The sequence below is a fragment of the Astatotilapia calliptera genome, chromosome 23 (genome assembly GCF_964374335.1).
Source record: "Astatotilapia calliptera chromosome 23, fAstCal68.1, whole genome shotgun sequence".
NCBI lineage: Eukaryota > Metazoa > Chordata > Actinopteri > Cichliformes > Cichlidae > Astatotilapia > Astatotilapia calliptera.
The window spans coordinates 11,931,537-11,951,389 of NC_137443.1; the positions used below are offsets into that span (position 1 = coordinate 11,931,537).

Consider the following 19,853-nt stretch of genomic DNA (forward strand, 5'->3'; position numbering starts at 1 on the left):
GGCAGCTGGGATAGGCTCCAGCCCACCTCCGCGACCCTGAAATGCACTATAAATGGTCAGGCATTGAGAAAAATGTTCCATCTCATTAACTTCAGAAGTTTAAAACCTTTACTGAAAATGCAAATCGTTTAAATGCATAATAATAATAATAATAATAATAGAGTCAGATATTTTCTGTTTGGAGTTTTCTCCCGTTTATCCTGCCGAGGTGCTGTTCCGTGTCAGCCCAGCAGGAGGCAGAGTCTCACACGAACCCGAAAACGACGAGAACACGAAGAAGAGTTGCTAACGCGGAAGTCGTCCGGGATCTTATCTTCACCTGGCTGGAGTTTTCTTCCCCGTGCAATTTACTCTTTCCTCTGGTGGACGTTTTAAGCGGGATGGCGGGTCGTGATGCATTGGTCGGTGCGAGCGTGCTGAAAAGTTAACGGGCGGTTGATATCCGGTGCGGGTCAATGGACGCCAGGACCTGAGCTGCTGTTTTGACAGCTGTGGTGATCCGCCAGCACCGTGTCCATCTGTCCGTGTGAGGAGCCGCAGAGAGCGGACAGCGCAAGACCGAACTGAGCGTCTGCAAAGTTACTGGTGAGCGGACCGAAAGGTGAGACCAACCGTCGGCATTTCCCACCGCCTCGGAGTAAAACACCTGCTCCTGTTCTTGCACCCCCCGGCTCTGTTCTCCTCTGCTCATCTTCAGTCTCCAGCTGCTCGCCGAAACGTGGCCATGGCTTCTCCCCGGCTCAAGTACCTCTCACTGGGTGTGCTGGTGTTCCAGACCACCTCCCTGGTGCTCACCATGCGTTACTCCCGTACCCTGCAGGCCGAGGGCCCGCGGTACCTGGCCTCATCAGCGGTGGTGGTGGCCGAGGTCATGAAGATCCTCACCTGCGTCCTGCTGGTCTTCAAGGAGCACAGTGAGTCCGTGTACACAGCTCCCGGCACCGGTCCTGTCATGTGTGATAAACTTTAGGCCACAGTGAAGTGTTATAAATGCTCAAACAAGTCCAGCTGGATGTGAGCAGGAACCATCACGGTGCCGTCTGAGGTCTGGCTTCTTTGATCTGTAAAGCACAAATCATGCTGGGCTTGTTGTTTAATCCCAGAACATGAAAGATGATTTAAATGTTAAATATGCTTGTGGCTGAGCAGCTCCTGCAGCAGGAAGGCAGTTCAAACTGATCCAGTGATCCAGGACCAGCACTGTGAATGCTTGTGACTAAAGTGATTTTTATCTTATTTCAGCTTCAGTTCTGTGTTTGTTAATAACTTCACCTGTTCAGAGTTTACTGATGTTTTCTTCATCAGAGGTCATTTTTTCCCGATTACCTGAGAGGTTCTGTTTCTGAGGTAATCAGGATGAATTCTGAGAACTTTCACTAAAACTACAGAAAACAGGGATTCGCACGTCCATGTGAGCTTCCTGATTGGATATCATTAGTCCAAAAAAACAACCCTCTAGCTGGGCTGTCGTGTCTTGTTATTTTATCTTCCACCCGTGGGTCTTCGTTTCCCTGTGCCTTGCTTCGCTCCGGTGCCGTATTTGCTTTGTGTCTGGGTTTTCTGTCGTGACTGCCTCACACGTGCTGTTGATCTTTGTCTCTTTGCAGAGTTTCAAACATCTCGTGTGCACAGATGGTCACGTGATACTCGTTTACAGGCCTCTTATTTCAGACAGAGTCTTTTTAACACGACTGAGACTGAGAGTCCTGCTTTAAATTGGAAATGTGTCAGTGTGCGTGCAGCCTGAGGATTTGCAGTCAGGTTTGGTGGACTGTTCCTGACGTGCTGAAACTACAGTTGGTGGGTTTTCTGGATCAGTGAGGCTCAGAATTCGTTTTTGGCTAATAGCAGTCTTTTTTTCTAAAAACTGAAAAGTACTTCATTCACTGATCAGCAAATACAGATGTTTTTAGACACAGTCTGTTTTCAGAGGCTCGGAAGTAGGGCTGCCACAAACGATTATTTTGATAGTCGACTAGTCACCGATTATTTTTGTGATTAGTCAACTAATCAGATCATGCATCCATTGTACGTAAAAAAAACCAGTTTATTGCACCAGCATGCATCTGCTCGTATATAACTATCACTAGCTTATAGCTTGAAGTGTTTAAGGTATGTGCTAACTAAAAATAAAGACAAGATGGTAATTAAATTTTAATGAAATATGCAGATTGTTTCCCTGGAGTTCAATAAACTCAGCCGATTTACTCAGGAACAAATAAAATACTGAAAAAAGCCAAATAATAACATTAAGTTATCTAAGTGACTTGTATATCATGTTTAACCTGAGTAGCGAAAGACAGCGGTGGGTTTGAAAATGATTTGCCCAGAGTCCGGTGTTCTCACCAGCTCTAGTTAGCCTTGCCCCCGGCTCGCTATCGAGCTGGTGGGTAACAGACGTCTCCGAAAACGTCGGAGCGCTTTTGAAAATATGTGGCGTCTTGATAAACTGAACAGATATTTGAAGTTTACACAGCTACATTCTCGCCTGAAAACACGTTAAACGTTAAAAGAATAATAAGAGTAGTATTAAAACTAACTAGCTACCGCCATTGTTGGAAACTGAGCTGGGCCGCGCTATGAATTCTGGGACACGGCTTCTTCTTCTTCTTCTTCGAGGTTTAACGGCAGCTGGCATCCTTGTACATGTAGTGCTGCCATCTTCTGTTTCAGTCCGTTATTACACTCTTAAATCCTACTATTTATTCCTGCGTCTTTTGGGATCTTACAAAGCTTCAAATGACTCGTCGACTATTAAATTAGTCGTCGACGATTTTGATAGTCGACGTAATCGTGACTAGTCGACTAATCCTGGCAGCCCTACTCAGAAGTAATTGGACGACTGCCTGAAACCGTTTCATTGCCAGGTGAGGCGTGTTCCCTCAAAGTATATCATTGTTGTTTTTGTGATATTTTTTTTTCAGTGACCAGTAAAAGTCTGAGCCACTTAACCGGTTCTGTTATTGAATTATTATCATTAACATTAATTATTAACATGTGCTCAGGAAACAGACGTTCATTAACTTGAACTTGAATGACGGGAAGAGAAAAATATGGAGGAGGAGAAAAACGACTCAGGATCTGAACAAATAGCACATTGTCTGTCAACCGCAGTGGAAGCAGCATTATGACCTGGGCGCGTACGTCCGGGTCTTAGTCACCGGAACCAGCCCACTCACACTTATTGATGATGTGACTGCTGATAGAAGCAGCAGGATGAATTCAGATTCAGCCAAATGCTGCAAAACAAAACTGTCTTAAGAGCCTGAGTATGCTGCAAAAGCAGCCCGAGAGGTTCTCACAGCAAAGAAATGTGATGGTCTTAACCGCCAGGGCAGTCAGCTGATGTCACTTCAAGCTTTTCAGCTATTAAACACTAAACTGGAGGCAGAAGAAAGTAAAGATAGCTGCCGTGCCGGGCTCACGGAACATCTCAAGGAAGGAGACGCAGGATTTGGTGATGGCTGTGACTTTAAAGCTAAAAGTCGGCACTGCAATTATGTCTTGGTTGTTTTATTTAAAATCCAAGTTCCTGGTTCTGGCTGTAAAGCTGGATTTCTGAGCCTGGACTAACAGGAGCTCGTCAGGCGGTGTGTTTCTTGCGACAGGCCACAGCTTGGGCCAGAGAGACCACTTCTCTTTTTACTTTCTGAATATTAAAAACTGTGACGGGGAATCCTCAAGAGGCACCGAAGCGCTCAGTCATCTTTGCGTACTTTGATTTCACTCTAAAGCTCCAAGCTTGGTTAGAATTTGTAATCTATATGTGTGGTTTGTGTCTTCTTTCCATGCTGCAGGTTACAGCATGCGCGCTCTCAACAGCGTCCTCCGTCAGGAAATCATTCACAAACCCGTAGAAACACTGAAGCTGGCGATCCCCTCAGGGATCTACACACTGCAGAACAACCTGCTGTATGTCGCCCTCTCCAACCTGGACGCAGCCACCTACCAGGTAAGCAGCACGGCAGGTTAATCTGCGGGCCTCATGACCGCCGTGACGACCGGAGGATTGATCGCTTGTTCCTTTGTCTCCATCAGGTGACGTACCAGCTGAAGATCCTGACCACGGCCCTGTTCTCGGTGTCCATGCTGGGCCGCAGGCTGGGCGTGTACCAGTGGCTCTCGCTGCTGATTCTCATGGCTGGCGTGGCCCTCGTGCAGGTGCCGTGCATCTCGAATCACTGTTTCACCATTTCTTGAGACAATCAGCTTTTATTTGCTGTCTTAAAAAAGCTAAATGTGTAGAGATAGTCAGACATAAAACACAGGAATGAAAATGCACCTCTAAGGCTGAAGGAGGCGAGCTCAGAGATGTTTTGAGGCTGACAAAAAGACATTCAGGAAGTAAAATGGATTTGTGTATTCAAATCACAGTAAGCTACTTTACTTATGTTCACTCAGCTCAGAGAGAGACTGGAAAAAAGCACTGTGTGCACGCAGCTGACACTTTAGTCCCCTTTGTCTGCTGAGCATTTACTCACTGAGTGTGCTGTTTTTTTTTGTTTTTTGTTTTATTTGTTCTGATATTTAAAGGCCAAATAAATAATGAGGCTTGTACTAGAAGACTGAGTAAATGTTGGCTGCTGATGAATGATGTGTCAGAGGAGGAATGACTGTTTTCATATCACCTCCTCCTCCTTGGCTAAACAAAGAAAATGGCAATCAGTTGGCTTTACACTTATTCTGAGAAATATTTAGCCGTGAACGGATCTGTTTGTCCAAGGTACGTGCAGGAGTGACCGTGGCTTATCAGCGGCACTCCACGAAGGCTCGCACTCACATCAGATATGATGCTAAAGAGCAACTGTTCTGTTTCCATCTCAGACCCTACAAACACACAGAAAACAGAGTCTGCAGAGAAACCCCGCTTCTGTTTCGCTGCTCGTTTCCAAGCTGGTGCTGTTACTTTTCACCCAGCGAGGTTTGTTGCGGAGCTGATGGTGCTGATGTTGGAGGAATATACCAAACAATAGCTTCACTTTGTCCTGAATCTTTATTTATCCAAAGATGAAAGTGTGAGATTTCTTCCTTTGCACATTCAAAGCTCAGCATCATCTTTTTTGTGCATTAATGCCTGTGTTTTCCTGCTTACTGCAGCACATCACACAAGAAGTCTCGCTCTGCAGCTTTTTCACAACGCAGCAAAGCTGTGACGATGCCGTGTCTGAATATTAGGTACCCGGCATGAGGGATTCAGTGAGACTTCAATGTGAATGATAATCATTACACAAAGTTCCAGTTTACTAAGTACATACGAGTTTCTCTGGAAGGCGCACGTTGTATCCGCTGGATGTTTCATTGGATGTAAAATACACAGCCCAGGTTTGTTTGTTTTCTCTGGACATCATCACGTCGAACCCTGTGACACACTGGATTGTGTAGCACTTATTATTTTTGCAGCATGTACTTTTATTCAGCAGGAGATGTGCAAGAGAAGAGAAGTCTGCTCCACGCAGTTATCATAGACTGTATCTAAATGATGGAGGAGGCCATAGCGGTTTTACGCATTGGCTCCTGTTTGGAAGCTTGGGTGACTGAATGTGGATGAGAGGTGTAAGTCATGAGCCAGGACCCACCTGCTAGTCAAAGTAACTGTGACCTTTAAACGGGTGAACCTGGATAAAGTGTACTTCAGTATTGAACCAATAAAGAAGCTTGTTTCTGCTTCCAAGACGGACGTTTCTCTCTGCAGTCACGTTTAGAGCCAGAGAGCTGGGGGTGAGATTTGGTCTGGTTCTGTCAAATTGGCCTCTGAGCATCTCTGACGCTGGCCTGTCAGTCTTTTAAAAACTAAAACCTAAAAGCTGCTGTGCTACAGGAACTCGAAACACACAAAGCACACTTTGGACTGTTTCGCCACATTTTGAGGTGGATAATCATTCCTTGAAATGTTTGTTGGGTTACGATTTAACTTCCTAATCGTACATGTGGGGAGAAGAAAGCTCGAAAGAGTTTTTTTCACCTGTTAAAATTTAAGGCTCTCCGGTTTGTGCTTGCAGTGGCCCTCTGACTCTGCCTCCGAGAAGGAGGCCCCGTCTGCTGGCTCCCAGTTCGTCGGCCTCGCCGCAGTGCTGGTGGCGTGCTTCTCCAGCGGCTTCGCTGGTGTCTACTTTGAGAAGATCTTGAAAGAGAGCAAACAGAGCGTGTGGGTCCGCAACATCCAGCTGGGTTGGTATCTATCACCAGGCAAATCAGTTGTGAACTGATATATACAGCCTGTATATGTTCTTGAAACGCAGTCCAGCGCAGTAAAAAGTATGAAAAATAAAGTGGAGGCCAGAAGAACAATGATCTGAGATGCTGTTGCTTAAAAGTGATAAATGGACCAGGAAGCTCCCATGTGTGCAGCGGTTCCTCGGGTCTTTGCTCGGGGAGCCAGCTGGGCTTTTTACCCTCCGATATGTTTCTGTTAGATGAATGTTCCTGTCTAGTTTATTTTTATCCTGGAACGTGTGAGTATGTGCTGAGTCTCCTGCGATTCCCACTGAGCTTACAGCATCTTCACCTGTGTTAAACCTCAGAGCCTCAGCAGCAGGAACAAGAAAGACGATCAAAAACGAGAATTTAATCATTAATTTAGGCCTGATTTTAGTGGAAATATTCTTGATATATTACTTAAATAATAGAAAACAGCAGTGTTGGGAATGTCGCTCTGAAGTGCTCCGTCCCTGCGTTTCAGGGATGTTCGGCCTGGTGTTCGGGCTCCTCGGGATGATGGCCTATGATGGGGAGCGAGTGAGGGAGTCTGGAATGTTTCAGGGATACAACACGGTCACCTGGACTGTTGTAGCACTGCAGGTAACTTTCACTCGCTGTGCTGTCGCGTATATTGTCGAACTTCTGGGCTAACAGACTGTTTAAAGCTGGGGCTCGGACTCCCCGTTGGCCCTACAGGTCATGCCTCTGTCCATCTGTGTCTCCGTGTTTGTTTTCTCTTCAGGCCCTGGGTGGTCTGGTCATAGCAGCGGTCATCAAGTACGCAGACAACATCCTCAAGGGCTTCGCTACGTCACTCTCCATCATCCTGTCAACGCTGATATCGTACTTCTTGCTGCAGGACTTTGACCCAACCAGGTAAAGAAAGCAGTCGCTATTTTTTTCTCTGTTTTTTCCTTTTCGCTTTTCTTTCTTTCAGCTCAATGAGTTTTCTGCTCTTGCCTGCAGTGTTTTCTTCCTCGGGGCCGTTTTAGTCATCGCGGCCACTTTCCTGTACGGCTACGAAGGCAAGCCTTCCCCCAATCCCAGCAGGGCGTAGGACACACGGCTGAAACTACAGCAGCTGCGGGAGGTCGTGAAGACACGAAGGGAAAGGAGGACTGGACTGCCTTTATGTTTTCACATATAGTGTGAAAACATAACGGAGGATGTAAGCAGGTTTGGATCAGAGGAAGGTTTGTTTTGTTTTGTTTTTTAATTTTATAACAACGCTGTGACAAGTCTCACACCAAAAGTGCCTCAGCTGAGAAGGAGAAGCAAGGAGAGACGAAACCAGGAGGGCGTTTTACTTTTCTTCTGTGATTACAACAGCGCACATAATCCAGCTGCCACGCCCGGTGAAGGGAAACTGGACCGACTGATTGTCTTCACCAGGAACTAGTTTGACTGCCTGTTAGTGTAACGGCCACATCAGTCACCCAGTGTAACAAAGGAGCAAAGAACCAGAGGGTGGGCCTTTCTAACTATTCTTCCAAGCCACATTTGCCACGTAGCCCAGTGGCTGCCGCCTTCACCTCGGGGTGTTTAACGCTCTAACAGGTACTCCTGTCCTGTTTAAGCTCAGAGTCAGAATGAGCTTCAGCTCTGAAACTACAACACCAAGCGGAGACGTTACACTGAATATTGGAAATCATGTTAATGTTTGGTGTAAGTATTAGCACTGTTGACATTTAAATCTATAAATTAATTGGCGGTTTAACTTATTCATTAGGCTTAGCTTAGTTTTCAGAACCACTGTTGACGGTTAGCGTGTCCTCTGCCTGTGTAACAGTGTCATTTGGTGATTTTTGTGGCGGAATAATCAGAATGTGGTCCAATGAAACTGAAGCTGGTTACATCATTTACAGAGAAAGTAACGTTTGATTTGATGATTTTTTTTTTTTTTTTTTTTCTGAAACTACTTTTTTTTTTGGGATAAAGCGGGTATAATTAAGAACTTTATTATTTTAATTACCAATATGTGAATCTTTTATAAAAAAAAACATGCTTCCTTTGACTTATGTGCATGTGTCATTGTGTGTCTCCTCTTTGATCATTCTTACTTTACCACAACACACGGCATTTACATTTTCTACCCCAACACATAGACTGTATATAAAAGATGGATACCTGCTTTCAAATCTGATGTCATTGGCTGCATGGATGTCCAAATTATTTGGTTCCTGTGACATCGCTGAGGGTTAAAAAACAAAGTATTTTATCCTCATTTTTTTTCCACAATTTTTTAATTTTTTGGAGCAATTCACATAAATGCATTTTCGCATCACATTTTCACAACTCACTCGGTGAGTCAATCTATTTCCTAACAATAAAAGATGCCCAAAAGTGCACCAAACTGCAGTCGAAAGTACCTCTGAGGTGATCCATTTGTTAATAACAACCACGAGGTTCGTCATGGATCTGCTGCGTAGTTTGGATGACGCGCTATTAGGGCTGCCACGATTAGTCGACTAGTTACGATTACATCGACTCTCAAAATTGTCGATGACTAATTTAATAGTCAACGCAATATTTGAAGCTTTTGTAAGATCCTGAAAGACGCAGGAATAAGTAGTAGGATTTAAGAGTGACTGAAACAGAAGATGGCACCAATGCATCTACAAGGATGCCAGCTGCGGTTAAACGGCAAAGAAGAAGCAGTCTCAGGTATGGTAGCCGTGTCCAAATTCAGGGGCCGCATCCTTTGGAGACTGCATTTGTAGGCCAATTACATCACAGCGACGCAATGAAGGCTGTCCAAATTCGACGACGATGACAAATGCGTCCTCCCTTTTCCCCAGATTTACAGTTTTTTCTGAATGCTTAAACCCTAACTGTGATTCCTGTAGCACAATCTCTAAAACTATTCAGACTTATAGCAAAACCACTCACTGAGTTTGCAAAACTAAAAGCACAAAAACTGCTTTGCACTCAGTTTGCAATTTTGTAACACACACTTTGCAAAACTGTAGGCACAATTCACTGCACAACACTCAATTACCAAATTTCCAACACACTCCTAGCAAAAGTATACACATGTATGGCTATCATTAACACTAATTTGCCAACTGTCTGGCACACTTTCACATGTGAAAACTTTTTTAGATAATTAGTTCACTTTGCAATCAGCCTAAGCACTACAATACAGGTAAGCTGTGTGTGCGGAGTACAATGGAGGGAGCAGAAAGAGTGAGAAGTAGAGGAGGCCGAGGAAGAGGACATGGAGGTGAAGAAGTAGGATGAAGAGGACGACAAGGAGGAGCAAGAGGAAGATGAGGAGGGGGGCGAGGAAGATGAGGAGGGGGGAGAGGAAGGGTAGGAAGAGTAAGAAATAGAATTGCTGATGACATCAGAGCTACAATAGTGGAACATGTAATCAACCGTGGAATGACCCTGAGGGTAGCTGGCCAACGGGTCCAGCCTAACTCGAGCCGCTACACTGTAGCAAGTACCATAAGGACATCTTGAAATGAGAATCGGTTAGTACAGTCACTTCGCACAAAGATTTGTAGCACTGCCATATGCCAATGAGAAACACACCAATACCATTGATGTAGAAATACTGAAATTGTTACTTTACAGAATTGCTAGATGACCAGATGCTGGGGGCAGAGGAAGCATGTTCACTGCAGACCAAGTAACCCATATAGTCATTATGGCGATTGCAAATAATCCTATACTTGGAAATAAACACTTGTGTTTGTTTTGATGTGTTTGAATAAACACCAGTACTTGAAGTTTGGATCCCTCTATGCTTATGGATCTATGACAGAAGTATGAGCTCAAACTGACATAGCCTACCTTGTGCACAGAGAAAGCAAAAGCCAGATGTGTTTTGTATTCATACCATCAGTGTGCAGTTGGCGCATTGTGTGCTTAGTAGATGATGGCTTGTGTGTACTGTTTGATACGGAAACACCATTTTTACGAAGGTGTGAAGAGTTAATCTAGCTGTGTTTGCTTTTGCAAGAGAACTACAATGTTTTGATGATTGGGTGACAGGTTTTCTTATTTGTGTGAAGAGTTTTGCAAAATTAGCCAATAGTTACAAAAAATGTGCTTAAGCAATCAGAAAAAACTGTAAAGGATGGGTCGACCTATCTAGGGATGGGTATCATTTAGGTTTTATCTGAAACCGGTGCCAAACTGGTACTTTTGAAACGGTGCCGGTGCTTAAACAGTGCTCGAACCAGTGCTTAAAGAATGGAGAACACAATCTTTGTCCAAAAACCTCTCATGTTCAGCTGTTTTTTTTGTAAAAAGATAACAATGTTAGCCTTTTCTGCAGCTATAGGGGATTTATGGTATCACTCTTGGCTGGAAGCAGTGCTTAAACAATGGAAAAAACACAAACTTTGTCCAAAAACCTCTCATGTTTAGCTGTTTTCCACTTTTTCTTTGGTCATTTTAGCCTTTTTGGCCAGGGTGAAGGGAGTATCTGCCATCAAACAAGAAGACAGCCGCATGTAACTACGACAGTGTTTGCTAGTTCATCTTACATGCATTAATGTAATAACGTGGTGAGCCTACTCAACAAATTACACACGAACAACATTAAGCTACTCACGCAGAGAAGAACGGCTGCTGCTGCCGTCATCATCCGTCATCATTTCTGCTACACTGGCAGGGCTAGGGGCCAGGACTCTCCTCTTCGGGTTCTTGGGGGATGTTGCTAACTCCGGTCCGATAACAGGCACCACACCCGCAGTAGATGTGCTCGGTGTGAGGTCTCGCAGCAAGCTATCAAATACGGCTTTTAAAAAGAACGCTATGCGTCGCCAGGTGTTTCATCAGATTCGAGGTGTTACCTCGTTTGCACAGTATCACCTTAAAGCACTTGTTGCAGGCTGCTGAGTTTGCATCTTTTGCTGTGAAGTACAGCCAGACTTTTGACCGCTTCACCTTGGGTATTTTTAATCTGTAGCTCTGCTCTAAAAGAACGTACGTATCTGGGCCCACCTACTATCCTTGGTAAGGTAAAATGATTGGCTAGAATCCAAAGTGTATGACATCTCAGGGAAAAAAGCACCGAAATGTGCGCTGCTTTTCGGTCTGGTTACTACAGTTTATGTCAGAACTGGTGCCATAATGGCACCGGATACTGGTACCCATCCCTAAACCTATCCCAGAATTCTATCCAGCCAATTCCAGTTTCTAACAATGACGGCAGCGACTTAATTTTAATATGAGTCTTTCCTGGTCACAAAATAAACTTTTAAGATATTTTATGGCGAGGATGTAGCTGTGTAAACTTCAAATATCTGCTCAATTTATCAAGACATCACATATTTGCAAAAGTGCTCTGACATTTTCAGAGACGTCTGCTACCCACCAGCTCAATAGATGACCGGGAGGTGAAGGCTCACTAGAGCGTCCGATGGATGCATGATCTGATTAGTCGACTAATCGCACAAATAATCGGTGACTATCAAAATAATCGTTTGTGGCAGCCCTACTTGCTATTGAAAATTGACCCTAAGCTTCATGTTCCCAAATCTTAGTCGGGCTGGAAGTGATTCCCTTATGAAGCATTCAATTTTTCTTTGTCTAGCAAAGATGTGCTCTACACATGTGAACAGCACTAATAAAAAGTCAGAGAGGTTGACAGTGACCACTGATTGCTCGGTAGGAGTTATTGCTTTTTAGAAACTAGAGCAGCTTTTTTCTAACGCAGTTAAAAAGATAAATGCTTTAAGATCCTGACTGATAATTGACCAAATAAAAATCAATTTGTGTTCAATAAGATGTGAAACTATGATCAGAAGTTATAAACCCATCTGGAAAAGAGCTGAAAGGTTGTTTTCCCAGTAGATTTTTATACAAGTATCTTATAATCACTAAAGTCACCTCCTGCTGGTGGTTACAGAGAACGCAGCTACAGAGCCAGCTCGTCCATCTTTTACCTACAGTCTGTGAATGTACCATGGGGACATTGCAGCCTCTTATACCCATGTAAAAATGTTACACTGTACCTGGGCTGTGGAGCGACAAAGAGGACTAAGTTCACACTTTATTTTTGGCATTTGTTTTAATGAGTTTAAAAACACTGCATGCAAAAGCCAGACAGTCTGAGAGAAAGGACTGTACGTCCTCCACATTAAAACACTGTAAAACACCGTCAGCCTGTCGCTTTCAGACAATCTAACGTCGACCGGCAGGACAAGTAGGAATAACAAGTCAGATTCACACGAAGGGCCGTGCAGCACTCTGCTCCGAGCCCACAGGCACGGCTGTTAATTGTAAAAGACACTTGAGGCCCGGATGCACTTTGACGGCAGACTGTGTGACCCTCACGGTGAAGTAAAAATGTATTTTTAATTAACACGTTATTTTAATCGGGGCATGTGGGGGGGGGGGGGGGGGGGGAGTTCCCCACTATAAAAGCATCAGTTCTCTGCGCAAAGTTTCAGTCCAATAACGATCACCTTCTAAGTTGTCCCATCGGAAGTGCTGCTCGTGATTGTCGGCTTGGCCTCACAAACTGCCCCTGCGTCATAGCTACAATAATCAGGGTGTTAAACTATCTCTTTGTCCACATCGCTGTGCGGTTAGTGTGTGTTAAGTTTTGCAGTAAGCCGGCAGAACAGTCCTTCCTGGTGATCCTGGCTCTGTTGTTGTTCTATATGAGGTGTGTGTGTGTGTATGTGAAGGCTTGTTCGGTTCGCACCAAGAGTAATGAGCAGCATCAGCAAGATAATGTGGTTACATCATCCATCTCTCTTCATCTCTGTCTCATCTGGACCAGTTCAGCAGAAGCCTTTTTTTTTTCAGTCCCACTGAGGCCGGATGAGCAGATCTACAGCAAATGCACCGCCTGGAAAATCATCAGAAGCAGCGTAGAGGTTTCTGGTTTGGGGCACTGGTTTCACCTCCTTCTAAGGTGCACGGAGGAGAGGAAAAAGCCTGAAGAGATCAAACCTCCTGCAGCACCGACAGTATACAGAGTAACTGTAAGGCTAGACAAGCGCATTTGTGGCTCGCAGCATTCATCGGGGTCATCATAAAACATATTACAGATTAAATGATGCAGATGTGAAATAGAAAGAAATACAAAACGCACAATCTCAGCCAAGTGTGTGATGTTTTACGACCACGATGAAGGCTACGAGCCAAAACACAACAGCCTAACAGTGAACTACGCTGAAGCTGTGAGCTCGTAGGAAAACAGCACATACTGGCTTTCATTTTCAGCCGCGAACCTTCTGACACACACATCACGACAGACCACCAGAGACGCTGCGAAGCAAACACTTCCTCTCACACCGTCACGTGTTTGGATATTTTGCTAACTGCTGAATGGACGATTTTTGAATGGACGAAACTTTTTTCGTCACCCTGAAGATGAACAGTCATACATTTTTTCTAGATGTAAAAAATGCTGTTTGAAGACAAAGAAAAAACCCTGTAACCCTCAGATGAGTGAGATTTAACAGGCGTTAGTTTGATATCCCAAATCTGGATGAGCAAATACGTTGACGACAGCTGAAACGTTGCTGCGCTTCAGCAGATCACCTTCTAACTGTAGGGCTGCACGCTGCCAGGGTTAACTCAGAAGAAACTATGTTTTGGTGTGATCTCAGTCTTACATGAGTGGAACTTGGCATCAGTACGTTCCTCAAATGATAAAACCATGTTTGACTGTAGCAGGCTGTCATCAACACAGGCATCTCTGGCTTTTCAAAAGGCAGGGAGGGAGAAGCTCTGCAGCTCGGACGAACTGGCCACGTGCGATTGCAGGAGGGGGAAATAGTCCTGCTGCAGGGCTTCAGTCATGTCTGTGTGTATGTGACTGAAACCAAAGTGTTATTTCTGCTTTTCCTCTGATATGTCAAAAACAAGGTAGCTCTGTGTTTGCATGTGACAATCTTTGAAACACAAAGAAAAGAAATGACCCTACAATGTTTCGGCTTTACAAACGAGGCCTTGTGTGTGTGTGAGAGAGTGTGTGAGGCAGTCCGGTGTGACACAGCAGCACGCCTGGGCCCGACCCCGGGCTCCATTATAGAAAGCACACAAGCACAAACAGATACACGCGTTTGCACGCTCACGTCATCCCGGTGAGATTCTACTTGTCTGCGTCCACGATGAAGAAGGAACCCCACAGCGACGGCGTCCTCGCTGGACGTGAACGCAACGCAAACTCTAACAACTTTCCTCGCTTAAACTCTTACACAGCACTTAAGCGTACAGAACAGAGCAGGCCACGAGTATGCTGTCTTTAAGGCCGCGAAAACCTTTGTCAATTGTATTTAAGCTCCATCACTTCTTCCAGGGCCTGAGTAGCTACAGCACAGGTATCAGTTACATCCCAGCGCAGATGTTCAAGCTTCAGACGAGTCTTCCCTCTGTTGTGCAGGGCCGGAGTGCATGCCTGCACACCCGGCGGCCCAACGGCACCAGAAGCAGGGACTAACAAACTTTCTAATCATCAAAGGCAGCGGTGGGGAATTAAGGCGGTTGTCCCCTCAAGATTCAAAGCACTGCAACTCTGATGAGGTCATCAGCACGTAATGCAATTCTCAGCCTGCTTATAAATATCATTTTTGTCTGCTTTTGCGTCTCATCTGATTATCCTGTTAGCAGAATTGGCCTGATATGATATGATGTCCAGAAACGGCCAATCAGATGCACGTGGTGTTCTACTTGGGCGGTATGACAACAACCGGAGGGCCTCTCCTCGGCCTCCACATCAGAACCTGGGCATCGTTGGCGTTGGGCCTCCCCATGGCGTTAAGAGGGATGGGCTCCATTCGAGTCAGCACCCGCGGCTGGTCCTGGTGCACCCGGCCCACCAGCCTGGCCCTGGAACCCAGAGGCAGGGACGGGTCCACTGCGATGTCAACCCTCATCCTCCACTTGATGGTGTGGAGCAGGATCTTTTCCCTGGATGTGGTGTTGAGCGCCACCAGCCAGGTGGTGAAACTCTGGTCTCTTTTGATGTTCGTCAGTAAAGGCGTGTTAGATTCGCTGACCGGCACAGCCCAGGTAACGCTGGGGTAAAAATTGTCATTCATGCTGACGATGAAGCGGGACGGCTTGGACGTGGGGCCGACTATGGTGACTGTCTCTGTCGTGTTTCCGTACCAAGGGTAGCTCACGCCATCTGAGTCGCTGATGGCCCGGACCAGGCCTTCACGGAGCTGAGGCAGCTCCCAGCTGGACCTGGAGGAAGACAGAGAACCAAGAGATCTCTGGGTAACTCCAACATTCATTCAAAAGATGTTTCATAGATTTTAACTGACGTTCAAACTTATTAAAAACACAAGTTAAGCCACTGTTGCTGTGTATGACGTGTATAAACATGGCACCAAATCCACCGATGAAAGTAGTCCCCAAAAAGCGCATTTGATCCCTGTTAGCTGCCCCTTAATGGACTCCAGGAACACGTGTAACGTGTCTGTTAGTTTGCTAATGATACCAGCATGACTAGATCCAGTTGTGGTGCTGTGGCGACTGTTTTTCCTACACTGAAAAAAGAAAATGTTGGATTTACTTAATTCAACAGTGAGGACACTGGTTGAACATAGATGTTTTGCTTTGGCAGCAACTTAAACAACAACAACAAGTTAAATCAACACAAGTTATTCATATTCAATACACCTGTGTAGTTTGTGTTTATAAAATGTGATTAAAACATGTTTAGATGAAGTAATTTCAGCTCTTGAAATATTTTTATCCTTCACAATTTTCTCACTTTATTCCAACACTATTCAATAACTTTTTATCCCAATACTATTTGGTTACTTTAAAAACTACACGTTATCTTCATATTACATAATGTACAACAAAGTTTAGAGTCTGGTTAACAGATTTATAACAACTTCCATCCATCCTCTTCACCAGTCTATTGCAGGGCTAACATGGAGAGAATTCTTTTAACCAATTAACGTAACCCCAATAACTGCATGACTTAACTGTGGGAGGAAATAGAGTCCCCACAGAGAATTCACTGCATACTACACTGAAAAAATGAAATTGGGTGGTTGTTACATTTACAAAATTGTAACGTGTAATTTGATACAATCTAGTAAGAATGGTTAGTTGCCTGGACTCAAGAAATGCACAAGATCACACAAGATTTCAAACTGCAGGAAAATCACTGGAGTTTTAAAAGGCAGACAACTACACACACCACATGTATGCTATCACTATTTATTGCGGTTTAAGCTGTCAAGGACAAAAACGTATGGAAAATTCTGCATCAAGCCTTGAAATCATAGCTTTTCCTACTTTTGTTAAGCCTCGGTTGACATCTTGGTGGCGTGGTGGTTAGTGCTGTTGCCTCACAGTAAGAGCATGGGTTCACTGGTTCAAATCCACAACCTGGCTAGTTTACAGTGAGTTCCATCTGAGTACTCTGGCTTCCTCCCACAGTTAAAAGTCATGCAGTTATTAGAGTTAGGTTAATTGGTGATTCCAAATTACCGTAAAGTGTGAATTTGAGAGAAAATAGTTGTTTGTCTGTATGTGACAGACTGGTGAGCTATCCAGGGTGTACCCTGCCTCTTACCGTATCACTTCTGGGTTATGCCCCAGCCCCCCCTGCAGCCTGGATAAAGATAGGAGGATGGTAGTGGTTGTAAATTCATTCAATTTTTATGTTAACCAGACTCTAGACTTTGTTGAACATTATGAAATATGAAGACAAATTTTATTATTTAAGTGACCAAGTAGTATTGGGGTAAAAGTTATTGAATAGTGTTGGAATAAAGTGACAAAACTGCGAAGGATTAAAATATTCCAAGAGCTCAACTTAGTTCATTTAAACAAGTTTCACTCACATTTTATCAACACAAACTGCACAGGCTTATTGAATATGAATACATTGTGTTGATTTAACTCAGTTGTTTCTGCCAAAGCAATTGTGTGCAACCACTGTTCACTTAAGGAATTCCAACAGGCTCTTTTTTTTTCCAGTTTAGCTGGATTCGAACCCAGGACCTTCTTGCTGTGAGACAACGGCGCTAACCACCACACCACCAATCAAGACTTGACAGCTTAAACCACAATAAATAGCAATAACATACACGTGGTGTGTGTATGGTTGTTTGCCTCTTATAACTCCAGCGATTTTCCTGTGGTTTGAAATCTCGTGTCATCTTGTGAATTTCGTGAGTCCAGGCAACTAACCACTCTTATTAGATTTGATCAGGTCATCTGAACAAGAACAAATTAAGTTGTTGAATTTCATGCAGATCCTACATAATTTAATTATGTTCACCATAGGGACATGAAATTATTTTGTTCAAATTACAAGTTAGACTTTTGTAAATGTAACAACCACCCAATTTGCTTTTTTTGAGTGTATTTGGAGATATTTGTTGTTTTTGCTTTGCTTGTTTTTTGATTGGCTGCGGATTATTTTATATATATTTTTTTATATTTCTACCAAGCTTTTAGTTATGTGATACTGTATTTCATTAAGCCGTTTTGCTTTTTAAAATCTATTTTATTACAGGAAGTTTCTCTTTGTTGGGCCAAATTGTCTAAAAAAAGAAAGAAAGAAAGAAAAGCTATGATGGTTCAGTGTGCCAGTGGATTATCATCATCATCCCTTTGTTGTAATCAACAGCTTTGTCATCTGGAGGCCCCCTACCATCTATTTACCATGCCATGTGACCAATCCGATGACAACCTAAACCCCATCCTCTCACCCGTGCATGCACCACCCACACCCCTGCACCCAGTAGGATTAAACACCCCCTCGCATATGCCCTCCAGACATAACGCGTTTGTGTGTGTGTGAGGTGTGGGTGTGGGGGAGGACATGTCTCCGTGGGCACAATTTGAGTGTGAGAGCAGCAACTGTTGTTTAGCTCCTCTAATAGCAGCTTTTCTATTTAGGTGCCAGAGTCACAGGAACAGAATCTGTCGGTGGGCGTTTGAATGAAGGAGGCTGACGAGCTCCGTTAACCTGCTGCGTGCACAAATGCTCCCCGAGCGCGTGCAGCTCGGGCACGAACGCGTTATAGTTATTAGAGTGCACGGAGGCGCGCCGTCACGCACGCGCTCCCGTTTTCCTGCATCTGAAATCCTGTCACGCGCGTGTAACTGGGACTCAGGTGACAGAGGTGTGAACTCACATGCCGACGTCTCCGTAGGTGTTGTAAAATTCCATATGGGTGCACGCCTGGATCCAGCCCACCACCCAGGTCTCGTTGCGCGGGACTGGAGGCATCACAATCCGCGCAGACGCTTTGAAATAGGGCGTCTTGTACCGAAGCACTATGGGCGAGCTCTCCTCGATGACCGTGGGGCAGTGGTCTATGGTGGCGGACAGGTCGCACACCACGATGCTCTCTCGTTTGATGCGTGACTTGTTACAGGCGATGCTCTGGATGCAACCCATGGCTGTGCGGGTGGAGGTGGCGGTCAGCGGCGGCTAAGTGAGCCTGACAGGCACAGCTGGCCGGGACTCCACCGACACCGCGAGGCTGTGCATCCGATGAGATTATAAGGCAAAGGTGGGTGCTACCACGCTGCAGGCCCGGGAGGGTACCCGGTAACGCAGACACCCGCCCTGCTGATGTGCGAGCACATCTGCCCGCTGCTCTGGGGCTGACCCTGCGCGCTGACCTCCGGAGGATCTGAAGCAGAAACAAGGGAGCAGATAAATCGAGTGTCACGTGAATTTTAGATGCAGGGATGATTGCATCCTCTCCTCTAAACCCCAGCGGTCAGTTTCTCCCGGAGGATGCGATCCATCCGCGCTCCTGCTGCAGTCCCTGCCCGTAACCTTTGATCCTCGCCTTTCTGCCCCGAGCTGTCATGTCACAACAGGCGTCGGGGGACCGGCGGACGCTGGGACACCGGCAGGGGGACCCGAGGATCGGGCGGCGGTGTTTGGCGGTGCTGAACCGTGCATGAGATGCTGCTGCTGGTGCTGCTGGTGCTGCTGCCGGTAACCTGAGCGAGGTCGTTAGGGTCCGTCATGCCTGGCCACTCGACCGGAGGGAAGCCCGGTGGAACAAGCCGGGAGTCCGAGCATCAGCGGTGGGGTAACCAGCCTCCTCCCAGCCACCACCCGGAGGGCAATTCCCGATCAAAGCCTCTAGACCCCGGGCATCAAATCCTCGCAGTGCAGAGCGAAAGAGCGCCGAAGGATCAAAATAAGAAAAATAAGAGAAACGGTGTCATAGTAACCGCGCCGCGTGCACCGCGTCGTCCTCCGCTGAAGAAGGCTGCGTGGCTGTGCGTCGCTGTTCAGCCTGCGCGGTGCTGAAGATGCTCAGCCGACCAATGAGCGGCGGAGGGAGACCGCACGGGAGCAGCTCTGCGACCTCTCCCCCCAAAAATACCAAACCCCACAAACACGGAGTCCACGCACGTGCCACTCTGCTCAATTTTTTAGGAGTGACTCCGCCCTGGCAAAGCACCTTCCCGGGGGATTTGTGCCGAAGAACGGCACCTTTAACAGGAAGGGTCGTTTAATTGGTTTGAGAACATCAGGCTTTTCAAAATAAAACTGCCACAGTTTCGGAAAAAAGATATCACCTCACGGTGCTCCGGGGTCTGCAGCCTTCCCCTACCTCCACCTCGGCAGGCGGAGGTTTCAGATAAAGTGTTTTACTGGCCTTGCTCACCTTACAGCTACCCAGAAATTACACTACTACTTTACATATAAGTATATATATCTATACACACACAGAATACGTTGT

At 45.5% G+C, this 19,853-nt stretch overlaps 2 protein-coding genes across 4 annotated transcripts; one reads left to right on the forward strand and one right to left on the reverse strand.

Moving 5' to 3' along the window:
• Positions 1 to 278: 278 nt before the first annotated feature.
• On the forward strand, positions 279 to 8,212 carry slc35a3a (solute carrier family 35 member A3a). 3 transcript variants are annotated; one of them, XM_026160041.2, is made up of 8 exons: positions 281 to 601; positions 698 to 914; positions 3,798 to 3,952; positions 4,039 to 4,161; positions 6,000 to 6,168; positions 6,680 to 6,798; positions 6,941 to 7,074; positions 7,165 to 8,212. In XM_026160041.2, the coding sequence occupies exons 2-8, from the start codon at positions 725 to 727 to the stop codon at positions 7,253 to 7,255; spliced, it is 981 nt and encodes a 326-aa protein (XP_026015826.1). In that variant the 5' UTR covers positions 281 to 601; positions 698 to 724; the 3' UTR covers positions 7,256 to 8,212. The 3 variants fall into 3 exon arrangements, with proteins under 3 accessions (XP_080153445.1, XP_026015826.1, XP_026015827.1); XM_026160042.2 differs by having other exon boundaries at positions 281 to 585; XM_080297319.1 differs by having other exon boundaries at positions 279 to 914.
• A 6,473-nt stretch (positions 8,213 to 14,685) lies between these two features.
• On the reverse strand, positions 14,686 to 18,679 carry fam78bb (family with sequence similarity 78 member Bb). The gene is made up of 2 exons (XM_026158987.2): positions 18,279 to 18,679; positions 14,686 to 15,357 (listed from the first exon to the last, which is right to left on the reverse strand). The coding sequence occupies exons 1-2, from the start codon at positions 18,542 to 18,544 to the stop codon at positions 14,835 to 14,837; spliced, it is 789 nt and encodes a 262-aa protein (XP_026014772.1). The 5' UTR covers positions 18,545 to 18,679; the 3' UTR covers positions 14,686 to 14,834.
• Positions 18,680 to 19,853: the final 1,174 nt, after the last annotated feature.